Source organism: Emydura macquarii, unplaced genomic scaffold (genome assembly GCF_026122565.2).
Source record: "Emydura macquarii macquarii isolate MOO-44397 ecotype Brisbane River unplaced genomic scaffold, CSIRO-AGI_Emac_v2 contig_1230, whole genome shotgun sequence".
Classification (NCBI taxonomy): Eukaryota; Metazoa; Chordata; order Testudines; family Chelidae; genus Emydura; species Emydura macquarii.
Window position 1 is genome coordinate 17579234 of NW_027131367.1, and position 19844 is coordinate 17599077.

Here is a 19844-nt window from a genome sequence, read left to right on the forward strand (position 1 = left end):
TTGTTGACAAAACTAAATAAAATGTAAAGTGTTAACTTACAGAATCCAGAAAGCAGAGGTATGTCCCTGAGCTCTGTATTACTGCTTGGTTTTTAGCAAAGCCAACTGAAGAGAAAGTAAAGAGATAATATTACACATAACTTTAGTATAATTTTTACATCAACATATTTTTAAAATGATAGTATAGTCAAGAACAAATGAGAAGTGGAGATCAGTGTTATCATGAAAAATGGTTTGTTTTACATGCCTTAAACAGGAATCTTTCAAGTATTACAGCTACCTGGTTTAATCCTGCTCTCTGAACAGACCCCAGTTTGTTCTGATGTGACCCAACCTCTGCATCCCACAGGTTGCTAAGATCTCTAGATCTGAGCAGTGACTGATCACTGTTCCTGATTCTGCACTCCCCAGTCACAGACCCCATGTCTGACATCCTTCTTAAGCAGTGGGATCCTGCAGTCTGGTCACCCATACACTGGAATCCTGGGCTCAGCCCTCCTAAACCCCCAATTGCTTAGACGTGTTCCCCTGAGACCATCTGACTGTGAGTGCTCAGGTTTCTAGTTAATCACTCTAAGGACCATGTAATCACTCTAAGCACCATGTGGCAGTAAAGCAAGGAGACAAAAGAACAGCAAAGGAATTTCTTAAACACACACACATTTTACTCTTAAAAAGCATAAGAAATCTATGAAAAACAAACTCCTGAATGCAATCCCCCTCATTCTGATCTCTCCACATTTCGTGAGCCCCTGGTTTGGTCCAAGTCCAAGTCCTTCCTGCCTGCACTCCTCCTTCTGGGCCTTCTGTTTCTGATGATGGGATGGCTTCCTTTGCTTAGAGAAGCACCCCATTTTAAAGTAGATTTCGTCCCTCTTTAGTCTGAGGGAGGAACTGCAGCTCTACTGGTGCTAACAATACAGCTCCATAAATACAAGGCACAGGCACTCAAGTAGTAACAGTAATTAACAAATACAGCAGGGCAATAATTTTTTCCTGCCTGTAAATTACATGTTTTATGGTGTTTAGATGACCAAACACTAGATCGTCAACCAATACGTGTAAAAGTATCTTTCTCCAGGATAAGGCCACCAAAGGAAGAAAAATATTTGAAGCTCCACTCCTAGCCTTTATGAATGGTAAGTGACTCCCTTAGGATTTTGTGAGAATATTCTGTACAGTTATTTGCCATTCTAAATAGCAAATGGACAGACAGGAATCTGACTCTCTGTGGGGTTTGGATTTTCTGGAGGGGGGAGTTATAATTCAAGTTGAAGACAAAGAGGACTGCAGAGAAACATTTATTTTTACATTCTATGCTTTGGATACAAGCTTGACTACATATTTTACATAGGTGCTTCCTTTTTGCCTATGTACATTCTGCTCTAGAGGTCATTGACCCTACGACAATAAGAATTGCCACACTGGAAAAGATTATTAATCCATCTAGGCCAGTAATCCACCTCCAACAACTGTCAATGGCAGATGCTTAAAAAGAAGGCATATACAGTAGCATACCATGAGGAACATTTCTTACTGACTCCAACGGGGGTGATCATCTTATGCTCTGAAGAAAAAGATAACGTATTTTTATCCTAACTCAGTGATATTCAGACTGAGGCTTGCAAGCCACAAGTGGCTCTTAAATGTGTTTCCTGTGGCTCTTTCCAGCACATGATATTAAAACACTGTTTGATTTAATTATTAACCAAGCTAAGTTATTAACCAATCAGGATGCTTTTACTATGTTATTAACCAAACAACAATAATAAACAACAATAATGCTTGGTCAGTAACTTTGTTGTGAGAATATATATATATTATCTATATAAACACTAAATGTTTCCTGACATACTATTTAACATATAGCACTATAGAAAATGAAACAATGAATTCACACAACTGTGGCTGTTTTGGGTAATGTTGATCACTAATTTAGTTTGTGAACCACTGAGGTTTGAGTGTCATGCAACTGTTGGTGCTATTCTCTCTAGATTTTTCAGTAAAAGGTTAAAAGGATGCTCAGGGGTTTTTGGATTTTTTAAATTAAACTAGTTTTATTCATTAGAATAAACAAATTAAATAGCTGCAGTTTTCATAATCTTCCTCGTCTTAAACAGGATTAAGCATGGATAATGGAGTTTCTACCTACGGAGATTGTAATGGACTTTCACAATACTACAATCTAAAACACTGGTCAATCTACAACACTGATTCAAACTGAGAAGCAGTTTAACAATGAGTACAAATTGCTGCCACTTTATAGCTCATATAACCACCATTTATGCTGGCCTACATGAAATAGGTTGGTAGGCTCAGTCCAGTTCTTAGTGGACAGATGTACACATCACAAAAAACGCCCTTATTTAGCAGTTTCATCAGTTGATCACAACTAGTAAAATGCTGAACTACATCAAATGTTCACTATATGCACAACTAGTCTATGCTAAAATATTCTGGTATTATTGGTACATCATCCTCCCACCTCCCAACCCCACACATTTGTTTCATCTGCCTTTTGTCATTAACCAATACTGCAAGTTCTTTGAACCAGGGCCTGACTTTTACTATGTGTTTATACAAACCTACACACAACAGGACCTCAATCCTCAACCGGGCCCTCTAGATGCTACTCTAATATAAATCATAGAACCACAACAAAATGACAAAGATTTGCAGACCAACCTATCTTATTGCCCTCAGGTATAGGCTTTTTAGGGTACTCCAGCAGTGCATAAGAGAAAAAAATCTGTAAAGTACTCCTCTGCCTCTTCTGTAATAAATAGAAAGATTCCCAGTGCTGCAAAAACTGTTTTAGACAGACTGCCTTCTCTCTCTTTCATCAGGAAACAATATAATGTTGTTTTATTCTCTACACCTAGGGCTACATGGAGCGCTGATGAGAGCAAATCAAAAGGGATAAAAGTACTATGAGCATAAATATGACATGCTTACATGGAAACCTCTCCATGTGAACACAGATGCATACACATAGACCCTGTCTACACTCACCTCCGAGATTCGGCGGCAGTCGACGAGAGTTATGCAAGCTATGGAAAAAACTTGCGTAACTCCCGTCGACTTCTCTGCTTCTCTTCTATGCACCGTCTTCACTGCACTGCACCAACGGGAACCATGTTCCCATCGATGCAGCGCTACGCCACTTGTGAAGGTGGTCTCAGTACGTTGATTTCTGGATCGACCAAGTGGGTCTTCACTGACTGCTCAGTCGATCCAGAGAAATCGATCTGACGGCAGCAACTTTGCCGCCATCAGTGTAGCCGTAGCCATACAAAAGTGTACTCAAATTATAATGCTGATATCATGAATCTATTGTGCCCACCTTACCAGTGCATCTGTAAGACAAGAGACCTAGGCTGCTTCTAAAAGCGTACAATGATTTTTACTAAGGTCTTGTCTACACAAAAGCTTTCAGTGGTTTAGTAAATCCACTGAAAACCTGTGCGGAGACTCTTATTTCTGTTTATGACCATCTTATTTTAGTTTAGCTTAAATCTGAAATGAAATTAAAGCAAAATAAGACTGGTTTAAACTGAATTAAAAGTGTCCACAGACTTATTGCACTGATTTAACTAAATCAGTTTAAAAATCATTTTAAATCACATAGTTAAACAAGTGCAAGTGTGCATGAAGACACATCCTACTAATAAGCAAAACTATTATAAATGAGAGTGAAGTTAAGAAGCAGCCATGCCAAACAGCTGGTGTAGTCAACCTTAACTCCCCTTCCATCGATTCTATCATGCCCTGAAAAGAAGAGACAGAAGAAAAAAGGACAGCATGGTTTTTCAGTGAGTTCTCTCTTAGGTGGAAGAGGGAAGATGAGAAACGGCACAAAAGTCCTCATCATACATCCCCTGAAAGACACAAGAAAAGCACTGGATCCTCCATAGATCATTACCGTCCCTAGAGTTTCAAAACTGCATGTCCTTCTCTAAGCATTACAAACCCCTTCCCCAAAGGGCAGAATATGGTGACAACTCCAGGAGTTAACATCTAAGGTGTTGTGTGTACATGAGGAAGTTGCACTGGTTTAACTTAAAGTGTGATTTTTAACCAATTCAGTTAAACTAATAAGACTTTCCAGTGCAGACAAGGCCTAAGTTAACAGCCTGGTACCTGTACTTTTCCTCCTCCTATACAGGTTGTTCTACAGGAGACAAGCACAAGGGCCCTTAAATTATCCTGAAAAACTCTGCACAAATCCCATTTAATACTATAACTCTCATTTAGGCCTTGTCTATGCCACAAGTGCAGTTGAGTCACGAACCTAGTTACAAAATTATCCCACTGTACAGTCTACGGGATATGAGTAATGTATCTGTAAATCTACAGCAGGAACACAGTAAAGGCAAGGTTGGGAAAGCTTTAAAGTGAAGCACAAATACAGAGTATCTTCAGGGATAATACCACTTATCTTATTCTAATAAGGTTTCTTGATCAGTATTTAAAGAAAATACACTTTCTATGGGACCTTAAAGACAGTCTAACCAGACTAGCACTCTGAATTGTAATTTGTAATATAGACAGATTCATGCTGAAAATCAATCAAGGAACAACTGTGCTTTTACTGGCTTCAATGAGTCAGTTATAGTACACTGCAGATGGGTCCTTCATCATTCTGCCTGAGAATTCAAAGCAAAGAGATCATTTCCTGTCTGCATTTTCCACTATCTCCTGGGAGCACTTTGGGCCAACCACCAACAGTGCAGTTGCACTCAAGGTTACACCTAAATAAAGGTTACTTTATATATGTAATGGTAACTCAAAAAACAAAACCACTTGGTAAATTCAACAGTTCTCACAAGATTAGAGTTGTATTTCTGGCATCAGCAGCTTCAGTAAGAAAGAGCAAAAGCAAATTAGCAGGTCTGGACATGGGAAACAAGAGAATCCATAGTTTTGAACAGTTCTTTCCTAAGGGAAAGAGAAAAAGAGCAGGATGGAGTTGACCTTGCACTTGTAATCCCTACACTGGGTTAATAGCTATTCTGCCAGGATCAGCTGTAGTTAAGCCTATATACATATTTCACTCATTATTAATACCACAATATCTCAATAGTCATCAGTGTAAAATGAGGAAAGTCCATGGAAGCAGTGATCAAGAAAAGAAGGCAAGGTGACTCAAATTTAAGATGAGGGTTAAAAGATTCAAAGATAAGGAATTTTCTGAAATCCTTAAGATTCTGCTTTTAAATCAAATGTTTTAGGAAAAAACAAAGTATAAAATGTTTATGATGTCAAAAAGGGTATAAAATAATTTTTCTAGATTAAAACACATCAGGAATGTTATTAAACAGTTGCTTATAATAATGTTTCAAGAATAAAATAGATAGGCTATTTTTGTGATTTAAGAAGATTTAACTCCCTGGCGAAACTAGATATTGAAAATTGGTTTCCCACAATGAATCCCGTGTTTGGCATAAGCAAAGAATTTGCTTTAATATTACTGTACTAAAGAAAATCAAATGTTTGTGCCAGATCTCTGTTTTGTAAGGCCTGCTTACTTGGTGAAAAGAGCCTGTTACTATGGTCACAACAGTAAAAACTTAAGCCTCAGTGAGATATTAACATTCCTCACTCTTGGAAAGAAAAAGGATTTTTTTTAAAGCCAGTGACCCTTTCTTTTTTAGTTTTTTTTCCCTCTTTTTCTTTTACATGATAGAAAAGAATCAGAAATGAATTTTAATTCCATATAAATAGTCCAAAACCTGAATACCGACTAACACATTGTTTCTGTTTTGGGGCTTCTTTCATAGGAAATATTCCTTACAGTTGTAACTACTCATAAACACACCAAAACAAATCACTGAAGACAAAAGGATAATACAGATTTCAAACTACACTGGCTCCCCAAACTTAAAACTACTAAAACAAGAGAAGCCCTTATTTGAATAGTAATATAACACAGACTCCTGCATAATAATGTGGATTTTAAAACCAAGCATATTTTGTTTCATTGTTATTTAATGGAATGCACATGAACACACATTTTGCTAAAGTTTTGTTTGCTAAAAATGGGGGAGTTTTTGCCATTCACAGATTAATTCAGTGCACAAGTTATTTCCATTTACTGACACCAAAACTGTTTGAAATGTTTGTGAAGAGGAAATTAAAAATGACCTGAAATAGAATCAGGCCTTTCTTGAATGGGACTGTATCACCTAGAATGAGCATGGGTTTCTTTTGGGCTGCAAACAGGTTGCTTCATCAAAGAAAGTAGAAAGTGACCAAGGGTATTTGTTACACGATGTTTCAAAATTGTGCCTCTCAAATTAATGGTATGTTGCAGGACATTTGTTTAAGGTCAATTTTCTGACCCCATTTTTCTAACCATCCAGTGTCACTAAATCCTCCCTTACAGGAGCCAAGAAGGTTGCCTATGCAGCTCGCACAGAGACTATCAACACTGCATTCTTCTTCCTGATTTGCTCATGTAATGCAAGTAGGGCAAGGAGCTCTACCCTTTCAGCACATGGGAGCGCTCTTCTGACCAATCTTCCACTTTGTTCTCTGCTCTTGTGTGTTAGTCAGACTGAAGAAGAAATCAGAAAAAGAAGTGAACTGCCAGTGTGGAAGCAGCATGAGTATAGTTATACATAGTTAGGTGGAACACAGAAGAGGGAAGGGGCAGAAAAAGGTTGGAGGGAAAACAAGAAGACCAACAATGACGTGAACTGCATTGCAGAGATCAATGTCTCATTCTACGATGGGAGGACTGAGAGGTATATTTGCAGGGGATGTGGTTAAGGTGTACATTTAAATACAGCATAATTATATGAGATTATTTTGCTTCTTTCTTAAGCAATGACTGCATCTCCTCCAAACAGAACACACAAATTGCAAAGCTATTAGAGAATCCAGATGCAATGAAATAGGGATGTTTTAAAAACTCTATTCAGTGACACAAAAATCTATTTATGGAAAGGAGTGTGGCTAACTCCTCACACATGAGAATGGGATGGGAAGAAAACCTAGTTAAGAATTATATTAATGGGGGAGGAAGTTATTACTGTTTATCATGCAATTAACCAATGGCAATTTTTACCAACCCAGTGGAGTTGGATGCTGTCTGCAAACCTAAAAGGCTGCCCTCATGTAAAAGGAATGAATTATATATTTACTGAGTACTGTACTTCACTATTGGGGTAAAGGCTCTATTAAAAAAAAACACTGTAAAACATCAGTCTGTTGAAAATAAAGTTACAGCCTTTTAATTTCCAACCGTGATGTATCCTGGAAGCATATGGGTAATAGGGAAGATTGTGGATGCTGATGTTGGGATTTTAACACCACACACCAAGTAGTGCATAACCTCTTCAGCAAATTTCAAAACTAGAGATGTATTTTGAAAATATCATCAATGAACTGGAACCCTGGATTCAGGGTGGAGAATTTAACCCTGTGGAGGATTTAATTCTTAACTTTTATTACAAATTATTAGTCAGAAATGTTAAAAACTATATTTAATAAGCAAACTTTGATACTATTGTACATCAAAAGCCTCACACAGCAACATACTTGTTGTCCAATTCTTACACTTTAAGCAAGATTGTCTGCAAAAAATCAATTCTGAAAAAACACTATGAGTAAAATTAAAACAAACTACTAGGAGACTCCTTCCTCACCTGTTCAATGTGTACATTTAACTCAGGTTAACAATAATGACAGATAAACACACAGATCAACTGGAGAATACACAGGACCCTTATAAACGTTTACACTACAGGCTATACCTGTACGGTTAGTGTAATTAGATGGAATTCCTAACTAATAAGTTAAAACTTTCTTCATGAACAAATCAACAGATACGTTTTAGAAGACATTAAAACATTTTGTTCTCTTCCTCCTCAGCCTCTGACTCTTCTCATGAAAGCACCTACTCTGTCTTTTTTCCATATTATAGAAAAAGCTAGGTTTAAAACTCATAACAAAAGGTTTACAGTTCTTATCCCACTAAGCCTATCTTCATTCTACAGCAGTCATCCTTGGCAATTCAACTTGAATATTTTATTTACCAGCTAACTATGATGATTTCAGAGCCATTTCTTTATTTCTGACTTGGATCACAAATTTAACCCTGTTTAGAGTCATTCGAGTACTGGAATTAACATGTAAAATGGGCCTAGTATCTTCAGGCTCTGCAACAAAGGCTGTGGGAAAGGAAAAATCCCACCCATAACAGAATTTAAGATTCAGTGCCTTTAAATTAAATTACATTATACATGAAAATAGGCTTTGTTCCCAAGAATATATACTGAAAAAATAAATTAGTTCAACTGATTAACTAAAACAAGAACTACGAGTATTACTGCCCAGCATTACAAGATGCAATACATCTGACGGAATGTATACAGTACTGCTAACCCCAAGCTCAGGCCCGTCAATGGGGGGGGGACAAAGTGGACAATTGCCCAGGGGCCTGGTGATTTTAAAAGGGCCTGGGCCATGGGTGGCAGGTGAAGCTTGCCCTGGGGAGGCTGGCTCCCCATCCCGTCTCTTCCACCTGTGGCCCCACCCACAGTTCCACCCCCACTCCATCCCAGCCGTGCCTACAGTCCACTCACAGTCCACCCTGGCCACACCCCCACCTCCATCCCCACCCCCTCAGCCCACTCGTTGTCATGTCCCTACCCCCCTCTCCACTCGGCCTCCCTCCTCTCTTCCACACCCTCTCTTCCCTGCTTGGCCTCCCCACTGCCATGTCCCTCCTCCCCACTCAGTCCCCCCTGCTGTCACTCACTGTATGCATCCCTCCTCTCCTTCCCTACCATTGCTCATCATGTACCTCCTTCCCTCTCTGTTCCCCCCCCGCCCCCACTATCGCTCGCTGCCAGGGGAAAAGGGAGTGTGGAAGAGAGGAGGGGAACTGAGCGGAGGGGGGAAGGGACGCAGGAGTGTGAAGTAGGGGCAGGGCCTGGGGTGGAGCAAGGGCGGGGCTGCAGGTGGAAGAGGCAGGACGGGGAGCTAGCTTCCTCAAGGAGAAGTTTCACGCACCACCCATGATTGTAAATCTCAGCAATCAGTTGGCTGAGGGAGGTGGAGGCCATTGACTTTTCTGCCCTGTGGCCCAGAATTGCTGTTGGAGGGCCTGGTCATGCTCCAAAACAACGTGAGATAGGTTTTAAAATCATAATATTTTAAAAACTAATAAATTTGCAATTCTTTTTACCTTCACCTTCTGGTTTCTGAACCTTCTGGGTACATTCAGTTCACATATTCAGGGTTTTCTCTGAAACTCTGGGGTCTAGAAACTTACTTTTTTTTAATGAAAGCTCAGATTCTTATACAATCATTTGTCTCCAGGAGCTAGGGCTTTAAGAAAACCGCCAAATATCACCAGACTCATAATAAAATTGCAAGAGTTGGCAACACTGTCATTATAAACTAAAAGCTTTTGCTGAGTAAAGCATAAATATTAAGCCATATTCCGCCTTTGTGCATGCATAGACAACTTCCATTAAAACCAAAAAGTAGGGCCAAATTCTGTCTTTATTTGGGCTCTGCCTATGAATGTGGATCTCCAGAAAATGATATGGTTCTTTTCCATAGCAATTCCGGCTTACTGCAGAGACCATTCTTAAACTAACAGTAAAGCATGCCTGCTAAACCAAATCATTTAACCATTCTTTAAAACCACTATTAAACAACATACCTCCTTGGGGTTGATGTGAATCATGACTGCCAATGACCACCCGAATACCCACATCTTCTAACTTGAACTTCCATTTTTCAATTATATTAATTGAATTATCCTGAGAAAGTGATGACATAGTGGCATCAATTTTAATTTACATGGTAAGCTAAAGTAAATAAAAATTCTTACAAGAATTAGGTTCGACAACATTTTAAAACCAAATATAAAATATACATACTGTACTAGCATCATTGAACACAGACAGCTCCATGGTGCCTTGAAAGTCTTGCTCCAGAACTGACTTCAAACATTCATCCAACCAATATTCACTATTGTAAACAGGCAGAATAATAGACTACAATGAATAAAAAGAGAACACACATAACACATTATATAACATACAAGTATCCGTTCTCCTTGTTGATTTGCTGTTTATCAGAACACTCATTTAAAAAAGGAAAAGGCTTCATTCTTTCATACCCTTTCACCAAATATGCACATTGTCCACAAAAATGACAAATCTACTGCTCTTTCCTTCACAAATTTATCAGTATTTCTTCTTTGCCAAGCTTTAGCTTTTTACTCCTCAAAATCCATTATTTGTTAGTTTCTGTGGTTTTGCTTCCTTAAAAATTCTTTGAACAAAAAGTAAACAAAATGTCTACACCACCAGTTATTTACTTGCAGCACTACCATATTCATTATTGTCTCCAGTCCCCCAATTTATCCCCAACCTCACCATTTTACCTCCATCTTCTTTCAGTTCAGAGGGCTCCTCTATTCTTCCCTAACCTAGCTACCCAATTTGAATATTTATCTGTAAAGTAGGCAATTTACACACCTCACCTCAGAAACCCTTTGCAATACTTGGCAAACCTGATGTTAAGAAAGGCTGCTTCTACATACATTAAGATGGCATACCAAAAAGACTTCTTTGCTCCACCAATTAAAAAATTGCCTCTCTGATCCCACCTACTATTATATGTTTGGGTCATATATCTATAAATTGTAGAAACTATCTGAATTTTTAAAAAATTGTCTGTAAATTACAAACTATGAGAAATTAAACAGTAAATCCCACTCATGTTTTCAATGATTTTTTGCAAACAAAACAGCTGTACTTCAAATTAAAGATCACATTCAGTTCACAATGTGACAGCATTAATGCAACTTACTGTATTGTTATCATGGTAACACATTTACAATACAATTACATTATTATAGGCAGAGCTGATAGAACCATCTATTATTAATGTTGCCTAATACATCTCATGAAAAAACCCTGTTTCCAGTTGCTTATAACTTTCAATACTTTAACTGTTCAGGCTGAAATTTTCCAAACAGGATGTCTAAGATTGAATTTTTTTGGAAAATTTCAGCCAAAATGAATCACAGCACTAAGGCTAGTGAAAAAAAATGTTGTTTTGTCTATGTTGAAAAATTTTGGAGACCGTTTCTTCAAAAAGCTCTTTTTTCCCCACACTCTGAATTAGGGCTTAAAATTTGCCAAAAGGTGGGGGGGTGGTCCTTGCGTCAAAGATGTGCCTTTTGCTGTCCACACAAAAATCTGTCCAAATTTGAGCAAGTTACAAACCACTGAAAAAATCTGTGTGCAGATGCTCAGCAGAGGCTTGCGAGAGTTTGCAGCTAAAAACTCAAAAAGATTATGTCTGCATTAAGCATGCTCCAACCCTGGGCTGAGCAGAAACTTTGCTGCAATTCAGCTCTGGCCTGTTGCAGGCTGTAGCCAAGCACTGGAATTGAAAGCAGGGAAACTATCTTGCCAGTGCTCTCAATGTCTTCTGGATGGGTTCAGGCAGCGTGGTGGGGGGGAAGATGCTTTATTCAAATGCTGAGGAAACAAGAGCTAGATGAGAGTGTAGGGAAAGGGAAAAAGATTGGGACTAAGACCTGGGATGAGGAACACAGAACTGAAACAAGAGACTGGTGGGGGGGAGCAGAGAGGGAAACTGGAACTGTCATGGTAAGGAAACTGAGATTGGGAGAGTGGGACTGGCAAGGTAAAGAGATTGTAAGCTTGGGAGGTGGCAGATTTATAGAGCTTAATGCCAGAAGAGATCATTAGATTATCTAGTCTCACCTCAAAGAAAACTGGGAGTGGGAGGTAGGGATAGAAAGAGGATGGAGGGGGACTGGGAGTCAGTGTGTTGATGGGGGGGAGACTGGGATTGGGGGGATAAATTGAAGGGGACAGGGCAGAGGGGGTCAAGCTTATATGCATTCTGCACATAAGAGACTGTTTTCTGTAGGATCCCTCCCTCATTTGCTGCAGAAGTTGGAAAGCATGTAATGATGAGGCAGAGGACTGCAGGAAGAGAAAGGAGGTAAAGATAGCTGAATGCTGCCCTGGAGAACTAGATTCTATTCCTGCTTTTACCACAGAGTTCCTACATGATGTTAGGCAAGCCACTTAGACCAAACTTTTCACACATGGTCACTAATTCTGTGTTCCTCTCTTTCTAGGTGCCTGACATGAGACCCTGGGATCTAGTTTGCAGAAATGCTGAACACCCATAGTTGCAACTGAAGTCAATGGGAGCTGTGCTTTGAACACAAAGTTCTATATAATGCTAGGACCTGATTTTTCAGAGTACTTAAGTGTCTCAAGTTAGCCACTCAGAATTAGAGGGTACTTTTGATCTTATTCTCTCTGTGCCTCAGTTCCCCAGCTGTAAAACGGGGATAAATGACCCTCTTCTCCCACAGGGACACTATGAATATATATTAATGTTTCCAAAGCATTCAGATACTATAGTGATAGCATCATAGAAAAGTCCACGAGGAAATTTTCTGTCTTCAGAGCGAAGTGTGAATAGTGTGCAATAAATAAGACCTAGGGCCACACATTCAACATTTGAACAGAATACTGAATAGCTACTCATTAAGTGAGTACCACCCATTCTGTGCTCTGAATGAAGCGGCAGTCCTGTGGAAAAATGGTATGTGATCACGTAATTAAAGACTGTATTGTAATGCAATATACACAAGAGGGCTGAATAAATTTTGGCATTTCCTAACTTCTGAGTAGTTTTTGTGTTGATGTAATACATGTCTACACAACAATCATGTACATTGTTACTTCGCACTTCACTAGCACATTCCCTCCACATACCTAAAAAATTACTGAACTTTACCATATAAATGAATTAATCCCATCATCACTCCTGGGAAATAAGTACTGTCACCATTTTATCATTTCTTAGATTGGAAACTGAGACAAAGAGGTTGAATGACTTGTCCAAAGTCTCACAGGAAGTTTGTGGGAAGAATCCAGGAACAGAACCCAGACCTCCTTGAGTCTTGTGATTTAACTGCAAGACCAAATTTCTTCAAAATATTAATTAATGTCATCATTTTATTAGAATTAAGAAAGCAAAAACATTAGCAAAATGTTAAAATGGAATTAGCATTGGTTTGGATTACATGTGTGTGTGCGCGTGCATGTTTATACTCACACTTCTATATGCATAAAATGCATCTACTTTAGGCTTGATAAAGCATATGGCCTGATCTTATGTTCAGCAAATATGAAGGTATCCAGAATTTTGTAGCAAAATGCAAACTGATATTCATTTCAGACTTTATATTTTAAATCTAATTTTAAATTCCCAGGTGGCAGGGAATCAAGCTCTATGAATGAACTCGCCTCCTAGTTTTCAACAGGGTGTTTTATTAGGGAATAGTGGTATTACAAACACGTGGAAGGGCTGAATTTGCACAATAATTCCTTCTTTTCTTAAAATTTTAAAAAAGTAAGTCTGGTCCTTTGCTTTGATAAAATTATTAATAATATAACTTAGAAGACAAAGAATTATATGGACTGCAAACGCAGAAATAAAGTTTTGAGATTAAAGAGCTTTGCTTCACATTAGTTCTTTGAGACTACAAAGCACATAAGCAAAAACCTGAGATTTTTTCAAAAGCAACTGCTAATACCACACTGCGTACTCTGACTCCATCAATACATTCAATTCACTAAGGATTTTAGTATGCCATAATCCTTAGATGGCAATTAGAAGAAGAATTTATATTTTGACACCACATTAACCCACTGTTATTATATTTATTAAAAAGGAAAACTACTCTCCCCAAGTCTTCTGATAGGCTTAGTGGTAGCATTAACTAGCCACAAAACATCCATGCAAATCAGTGGTTCTCAAACTTTTTCTAACCAACTAACCTCAATGCAAAATTTGTTTGGCTCACTACTCTATCACCACTAATTTGAGTATTTAAAAAAATACACATACACATTACACATTAGCTGAAGCTTTCTGTCTATATTTTTCTTGGATTTTATATTTAAACAAAAGTAGAAAGGCAAGGTATTATATTACCCCAACACTCTTAAATCCAATATGAATAAGCAAAAATTGCAAAAGCAGCACTTTCATAGTGCAGCCATATTACAAAATTTGTAAACAACCATTAGCACCAGGTGCTCAGAACTCTGCACAGTAACTTATAATGTTCTTAAAATACTATTAAAAAAATCACTGTGATCAAGTTCCATCTCTTCTGAACCACCACAGCAAAAGTGAGATAGATGCCTGTCCAACTCAGTACAGTCATGGAATCCCTGAGGATACCTCTAAGCAAAATGCTCGAGAAAGAAGTATTAAATGTATACATATAAGAGTACAGTCACATATGATTATGAACCAGTTCACAGTGACTTGTAGTTTCATGCCATTGCTTTAGGTCCTATCATCCCTACTCAGTTTGCTGATTTTCTGTGGTTGACAGGACCCACTCAAGTCCAGAGACAGATATCACAACCCAAAGCTTTCATTTTTCCCTCAGTTCATTTCACTTAGTTTTTAACTTGGTTTACAAGTTGCATTTGGCAGTGACCCCATACTATGTATGCTAAAGCAGGTGCTCCATGCAAGAATTTAAACCTGTCACATCATTTTGTGATTGTACCAAGAACATCTCTGTCTCTTTGCTTTAGTTAAAGTTAGAAAATCACCATGCAAAGCACCAAATTTCATTCAGAGGCTCTAACATGCCTCACTACAGGCATACATTAAATGCACTTTCAATGTAATTATGTGGTAAAATCTCTACAGGGGCCTTGCAAAATAACTTATGCATTCATTGTCATCTCACAAGTTCAGTTCACAAGTGTTTAAGTTGTAATTAACCATATCATTAGTTGGCATTGATTTGTAGCAGATTCCAACAACAGACTATTTTAAAGACCAGAAATTTCCCACCTAAAGTCCAGTAGATAGGACACAGGACCGGGAGTCAACAGACCTGAGTTTCACATCCAGCTCTGCCACTTACACAATATGGGACTTATCCAGAGCCTTTTAAGTTAATAGGAGTTTTTCCATTGACTTAATAAGCTTTGGAAAAGGACCTGTGTGGTTTTGGGTTTTAACTACTCTGCACCTCAGTTTCCCCTCCTTGAAATGAGGATAATAAAACTTAATCCCTTATCAATGCATTTTGAGCTATGGATAAAAAAGCACTACAGAACTGCTATATGATTATTATGATACAGTCCCCACTACTTTTGTGTGTGTCACAAAACCAGTCATTTTTTTCCTTAATTAGATTACTGAATACACCTCTTACAAAAGCAAAGAAAAACGAAGAAACTGAAAAAATGGAAGACAGTCCATTCAAGTGCCCCTGGTTCTGCATTTAAAAAGCCTTCTTTTCCTGTCCCTTTCCTCTCTTTAAAAGTTGAACTTTAAAAACAAAAAGTGTAACATTTCAAAAGTGCCTAATTGACTTAAGAGCCTAAGTCCCACTGAATTTCAATGACACACAGGCACCTTAGTCACTTTTAAACATGGCACTTAGGTGCTTTTGAAAATTTTACCCATCAGAAACAAATGTCAATTTTTTAAAACAAGCATGGGTTTTCTTTATTACATTATTCCTCATTCATTCCAAACCATTTCAATCCTTCGTCCTTGTCAAGAATGCATGAATTGGCCATCCTGTGGAAGACAGCTGCCACATTTATTTCAAATTAAGTTAGTAAGGTTTTTAGGCCCCAAAACGTGACCTGGCTTTATACTGTTAAAATCAGAGAGAAAAAATAGTTTTTACATGTTTAAATATCTTTATTGTTATGTTGTATTGCTTTTTTGGTGCACAAATGTTTTGTTTCAATAGAACAAAACACAAAATACTGTTATTGTTGAACTGAAACAACTATGTCAATAAACTCTTTCCCCCTTCATAACAAACTAAAGAAACACTTTACAAAGAGTACAGAATACAAAATAATCAATTCCTATAAGAAACTTTTGGGAATGTCTTTCATATTCAGTGATGAGTTGGGGTATGTCCAGCCATGACAGAGCAAATCCTTTCTGCATACTGTAAGCACAAATATTGCAAAAAGAGAGGGCCAAAATCCTGCTTGCCTTCCCTAAGCAAGTAGTCACCCCTTCAAAGGAACAAGTGGTGTGACTATGGCAAGAATGATTTGACCTCCAAGGGAATAATTTTTCAAAATATTTTTTATTATTCTCCAACAGCCCTTGAATTTTACAAGTTCTTAGGCTGACAACTAAGTATAGATGAATCAAGAGTGTAGTGTAACAATGAGAAACATACCACTTGAATTCTACATCCTTCCCCAGTTATAGAATCCAATGATGTTCTGGGCTGCAGCTGGGGATTGTCTGGTACCGGAGATGATGGAGTTGCTGGCCATTTACACTTAGCAGGTACAGAATCACAGGCACATAGTCCTTTGTGCAGAAAGGAGACCTGACCTCCAGTTGCTGAGGAGGGGCTCCTAGGAACTCCAATTTCTTCTGACATTTCTATCTTCCTCACCCTTGGAGACACATAAGGCAAGCTTTGGGAAGAGGAAGGAAATACTGTATACCACCAAGGGGGTACAGCAGTACAAATCCTTGGACTCCTGGAGTCAGGACTAGCCTAATATCACTCGGGGGCCCCTATGATGCTCAAAAGAGGCCCTCAGACTGCACCAAAACTAGTTTCATTCCTGCTTCCACAGAGTGGCTCCTGAAAAGTGAAAGCAGAGGGAACACATGCCCAGATCTGGCCCCTCACTCCAGGCAGCTGCCCAGTGTAAGAAGACCATGGAGAGTACTGCTATCTGTTTGATGCAGTCCAACTGTCCAGGTCTCAGGCTGAAAGCACCAGGGATTAGGTGGACCGAGGTCATGCTTAGCATTAATCCACCCAATGCTCCCATAAAATGCTTAATCACTGCCACCCACCCAACTCCCCTCAAGGTGCTGCTCTCCTCCCCCTCAGCAGTCAGGGTGTTCTGCTCCCCTCCCCCCATCCCCTCAAGGTGCTGCTCTTCTCCACAGAGCGCTTCTGCTTCCCCCCCCCGGCCCAGACACCCCCGCTCGAAGTGCTGCTCCCCCCCGCTCTGCCCTCTTCAGGGCGGTGCCGCTTCACACAGCCCCCACCCCCGTTCTCCTCGCGGACCCACCCGCCGCGCCGCAGTTCCGTGCCACTGGAGCCGGCCCGCCTGGCTGCACAGGGGCCAGCCCAGGGCCCACGGACCCGGACCCGGACCTGAGCCGACACGGCTCGACGCCCGTGGAATCCCCACATTCCCGCCCAGTCCACCTTGGGGAGGGAGGGGGGAGGAGAGGCAGAGGAGTGGAGGCGGCAGCTAGAGGGGCCGGAAGTGAAGCTGGAGGGAAGGTGACAATCTAGGGGGCTCAGGTGGCCATAGAGCAGGAGGTTTTTTGGGGGGGCGGGGCCGCTGACTCGGGAGCTGTGACGTGACTCCACGGGGGATGGGATAGGGTGAGGCGGGAGCCGTGGGGGTGGGGCTGGAATGAGGGAGGCCTGGCCTGGCCTGGCCATGGGCGTTGGAGTTAGCCATGCCATGCTATGCTATGCTATGCTATGCCATGCCATGCCATGCAGGGGTTTCCATCATATCCAGGGTTTATAGCTTAGTTCAATGGCTCTCAGCCCCCCACACGACACATTGTTCCAGCGCCCCTGGGTCTGGAGGCCAGGAGTGGTTGAGGATGGGGGGGGATGTTTGTAGGCTGAGGGGGTGGGCGGGCAGGTAGTGGAGGAACTGTGGTTATTAGCAGCAGGGAGGTGGGGCTTGGATTTAGGGGACGGGGTGGTCAGGGGTGTTTGGGGTACGGGTAGCGGGATGTAAAGGATAATCGGCTCTAGCTTGATTTTCAAGTTGCCTTTGTTGCATGGCAGGGGACTTGTTTGTTTGTGTAAGGAAAGCTGTTTCCAGTGTAAACTGCTTTAGCTTCATGGAAACTTCCTCTTGTTTTCATTAGCCCGAGGCTTCGTTAGACGCTGTTTTTACAACATCTAAATGTGTGAGCATGTTCCAGTTAATCGTCATATAGTTTAGATAGTTCTGACGCTTTGAAACGTCTGAATTTTTTTCAATTAAAAAAATACTTGTGTCTTTTTGGTCTATTATGGTGTCTCCTTAAGGACTGTTCTTTCAAATGCAACCAGTAGCAATTTTTAAAATTACAATTAAACTGGCTTTATAAAAAAACCAACAACTTTATTTTCTTAATTATATCATCACTAAAGATAACACTGATTAAAATCATGATCTTGCAAACAGTAAGATTGTTCACAATTATAAGTGCTTGCAAGGCTGGGACCTATATGGCAAGCTGTTTAGAATACCAAATATTTATACAAAGGAATCTTTGGCAACCTAAATCCTCCAATTGTCCCTGGATTATTTAAAGACTCTATTAAACAGTTAGAGCAAAGTTATCTTAAAATGTTTCTTGGCATACAAATATGGGGGCTGGAGGATGTGGGGAAGACAGCCAATAGCCAAACAACAATAATTCATCAATGGAATTCATTTCAAATTATCTGTCCAACTTCCCCCCACCCACGTTGTGGGCAATGTTGGAAAACGTAATAATTTTTCCTCCGATAACAGACTAACTTTGTACTTCCTTATTGCCTTCATGATGTTCTTTATCCAAAATAGATGCAGAAGTTTATTTATTTATATATATTGCAGTAGTACTTAGGAGTTCCAGTCACAGACCAGGAACCCATTATGCTACATGCTGTACAAACAGACCAGATTGTTCCTCCTCCAAAGAGTTTATAATCTAAAGGCTTATCCACACTAGAAACACTATGGTGGCACAGATATGGCACTGCTGCAATGTCACTATGGTTAGACTCTTGCTACCTTTATGGAAGGGTTTTTTCCATCACTGTAGTTAATCCACCCCTCAGAAACAGGAGCTAGGCTGATAGAAGAATTCTTCCATTGTCTTAGTGGTGTCTACACTGGGGCTTGGTCTACACTTACCCTGGCAATTTGGCGGCAGTTGACAGGAGTTACGCAAACTACGCAGAGAACTTGTGTAACTCCCATCGACTGCTGTGCTTCTCTTCTGCGCGCCATCTTCACTGCACTGTGCTGACGGGACACAGCACTACACCACTTGAGGGGGTGGATTAACAGTGTCGATTTCTGGATCGACTGAGTGGGTCTTCACTGACCACTCAGTCAATCCAGATAAGTCGATCTGATGGCAGCGACTTTGCCACCAGCAGTGTAGACATAGCCTGGGTCTTAGTTTGGCTTCACTACTCCTTTCAGGGGTCTGAATTTTTTCACACCACTGAGTGACATAGCTAGGTCAATGTAAGTTTTAGGTGTAGACCAGTCCTAAGTAATTAAAGAACAAGCAAGGCAACTGGAGATGCATTTTAAGTTGTATTCCACAGCTGGCTACAGAGGGTAGCTAAACTAACTTCCTTTCTAAATGTCTAATAAAAGCTTTGATTTTATTAAATTATTATTTTTACTATGGGAAGGTTGGGCCAGGTTTGTAAAGGTATTTAGGTACCAAAAGTTACAGGTAGAGGCCTACATGCCATTTATTTTATGTATTTTAGTGTATCACAGTGGAGAGAGGTATAATAATGAAGCATATCAAATGCTTCTTTCAAGAACATATTGTACCCAGCTTTAACACAGTTGATAGTGAAGGAATTGTTTTACTTTAAACATTGTCTCAGAGAACCATGGGAGCAGTAACATTGTACTGAAGCAATGTTGCACATAATAAGTTACAGTTTCTTAGCGGAATCATGTCATGTTGGTATAATGCTTACTTTGTATTATATTAATACTTACATCTTGAATATCTGTACCATGTACTCTTGTTTTGTAATTTGCTAA

At 39.8% G+C, this 19844-nt stretch overlaps 1 protein-coding gene across 8 annotated transcripts in view; it reads right to left on the reverse strand.

Annotated features, from left to right (window-relative positions):
- Positions 1 to 17373, reverse strand: part of B3GNTL1 (UDP-GlcNAc:betaGal beta-1,3-N-acetylglucosaminyltransferase like 1) — a 261980-nt gene extending 244607 nt beyond the window's left edge. The window contains exons 1-5 of one of the 8 annotated variants that reach the window (XM_067547683.1): positions 17121 to 17373; positions 16262 to 16487; positions 9897 to 10013; positions 9677 to 9776; positions 41 to 105 (exon numbers count right to left, since the gene is read on the reverse strand). In XM_067547683.1, the coding sequence (XP_067403784.1) occupies positions 41 to 105; positions 9677 to 9776; positions 9897 to 10013; positions 16262 to 16487; positions 17121 to 17245 (633 nt within the window). In that variant the 5' untranslated portion in view covers positions 17246 to 17373. Of the gene's footprint in view, positions 1 to 40; positions 106 to 9676; positions 9777 to 9896; positions 10014 to 16261; positions 16509 to 17120 lie in introns of those variants that run through there. The other 7 variants (XM_067547682.1, XM_067547686.1, XM_067547684.1 and 4 more) reach the window with 7 other exon arrangements.
- Positions 17374 to 19844: the final 2471 nt, after the last annotated feature.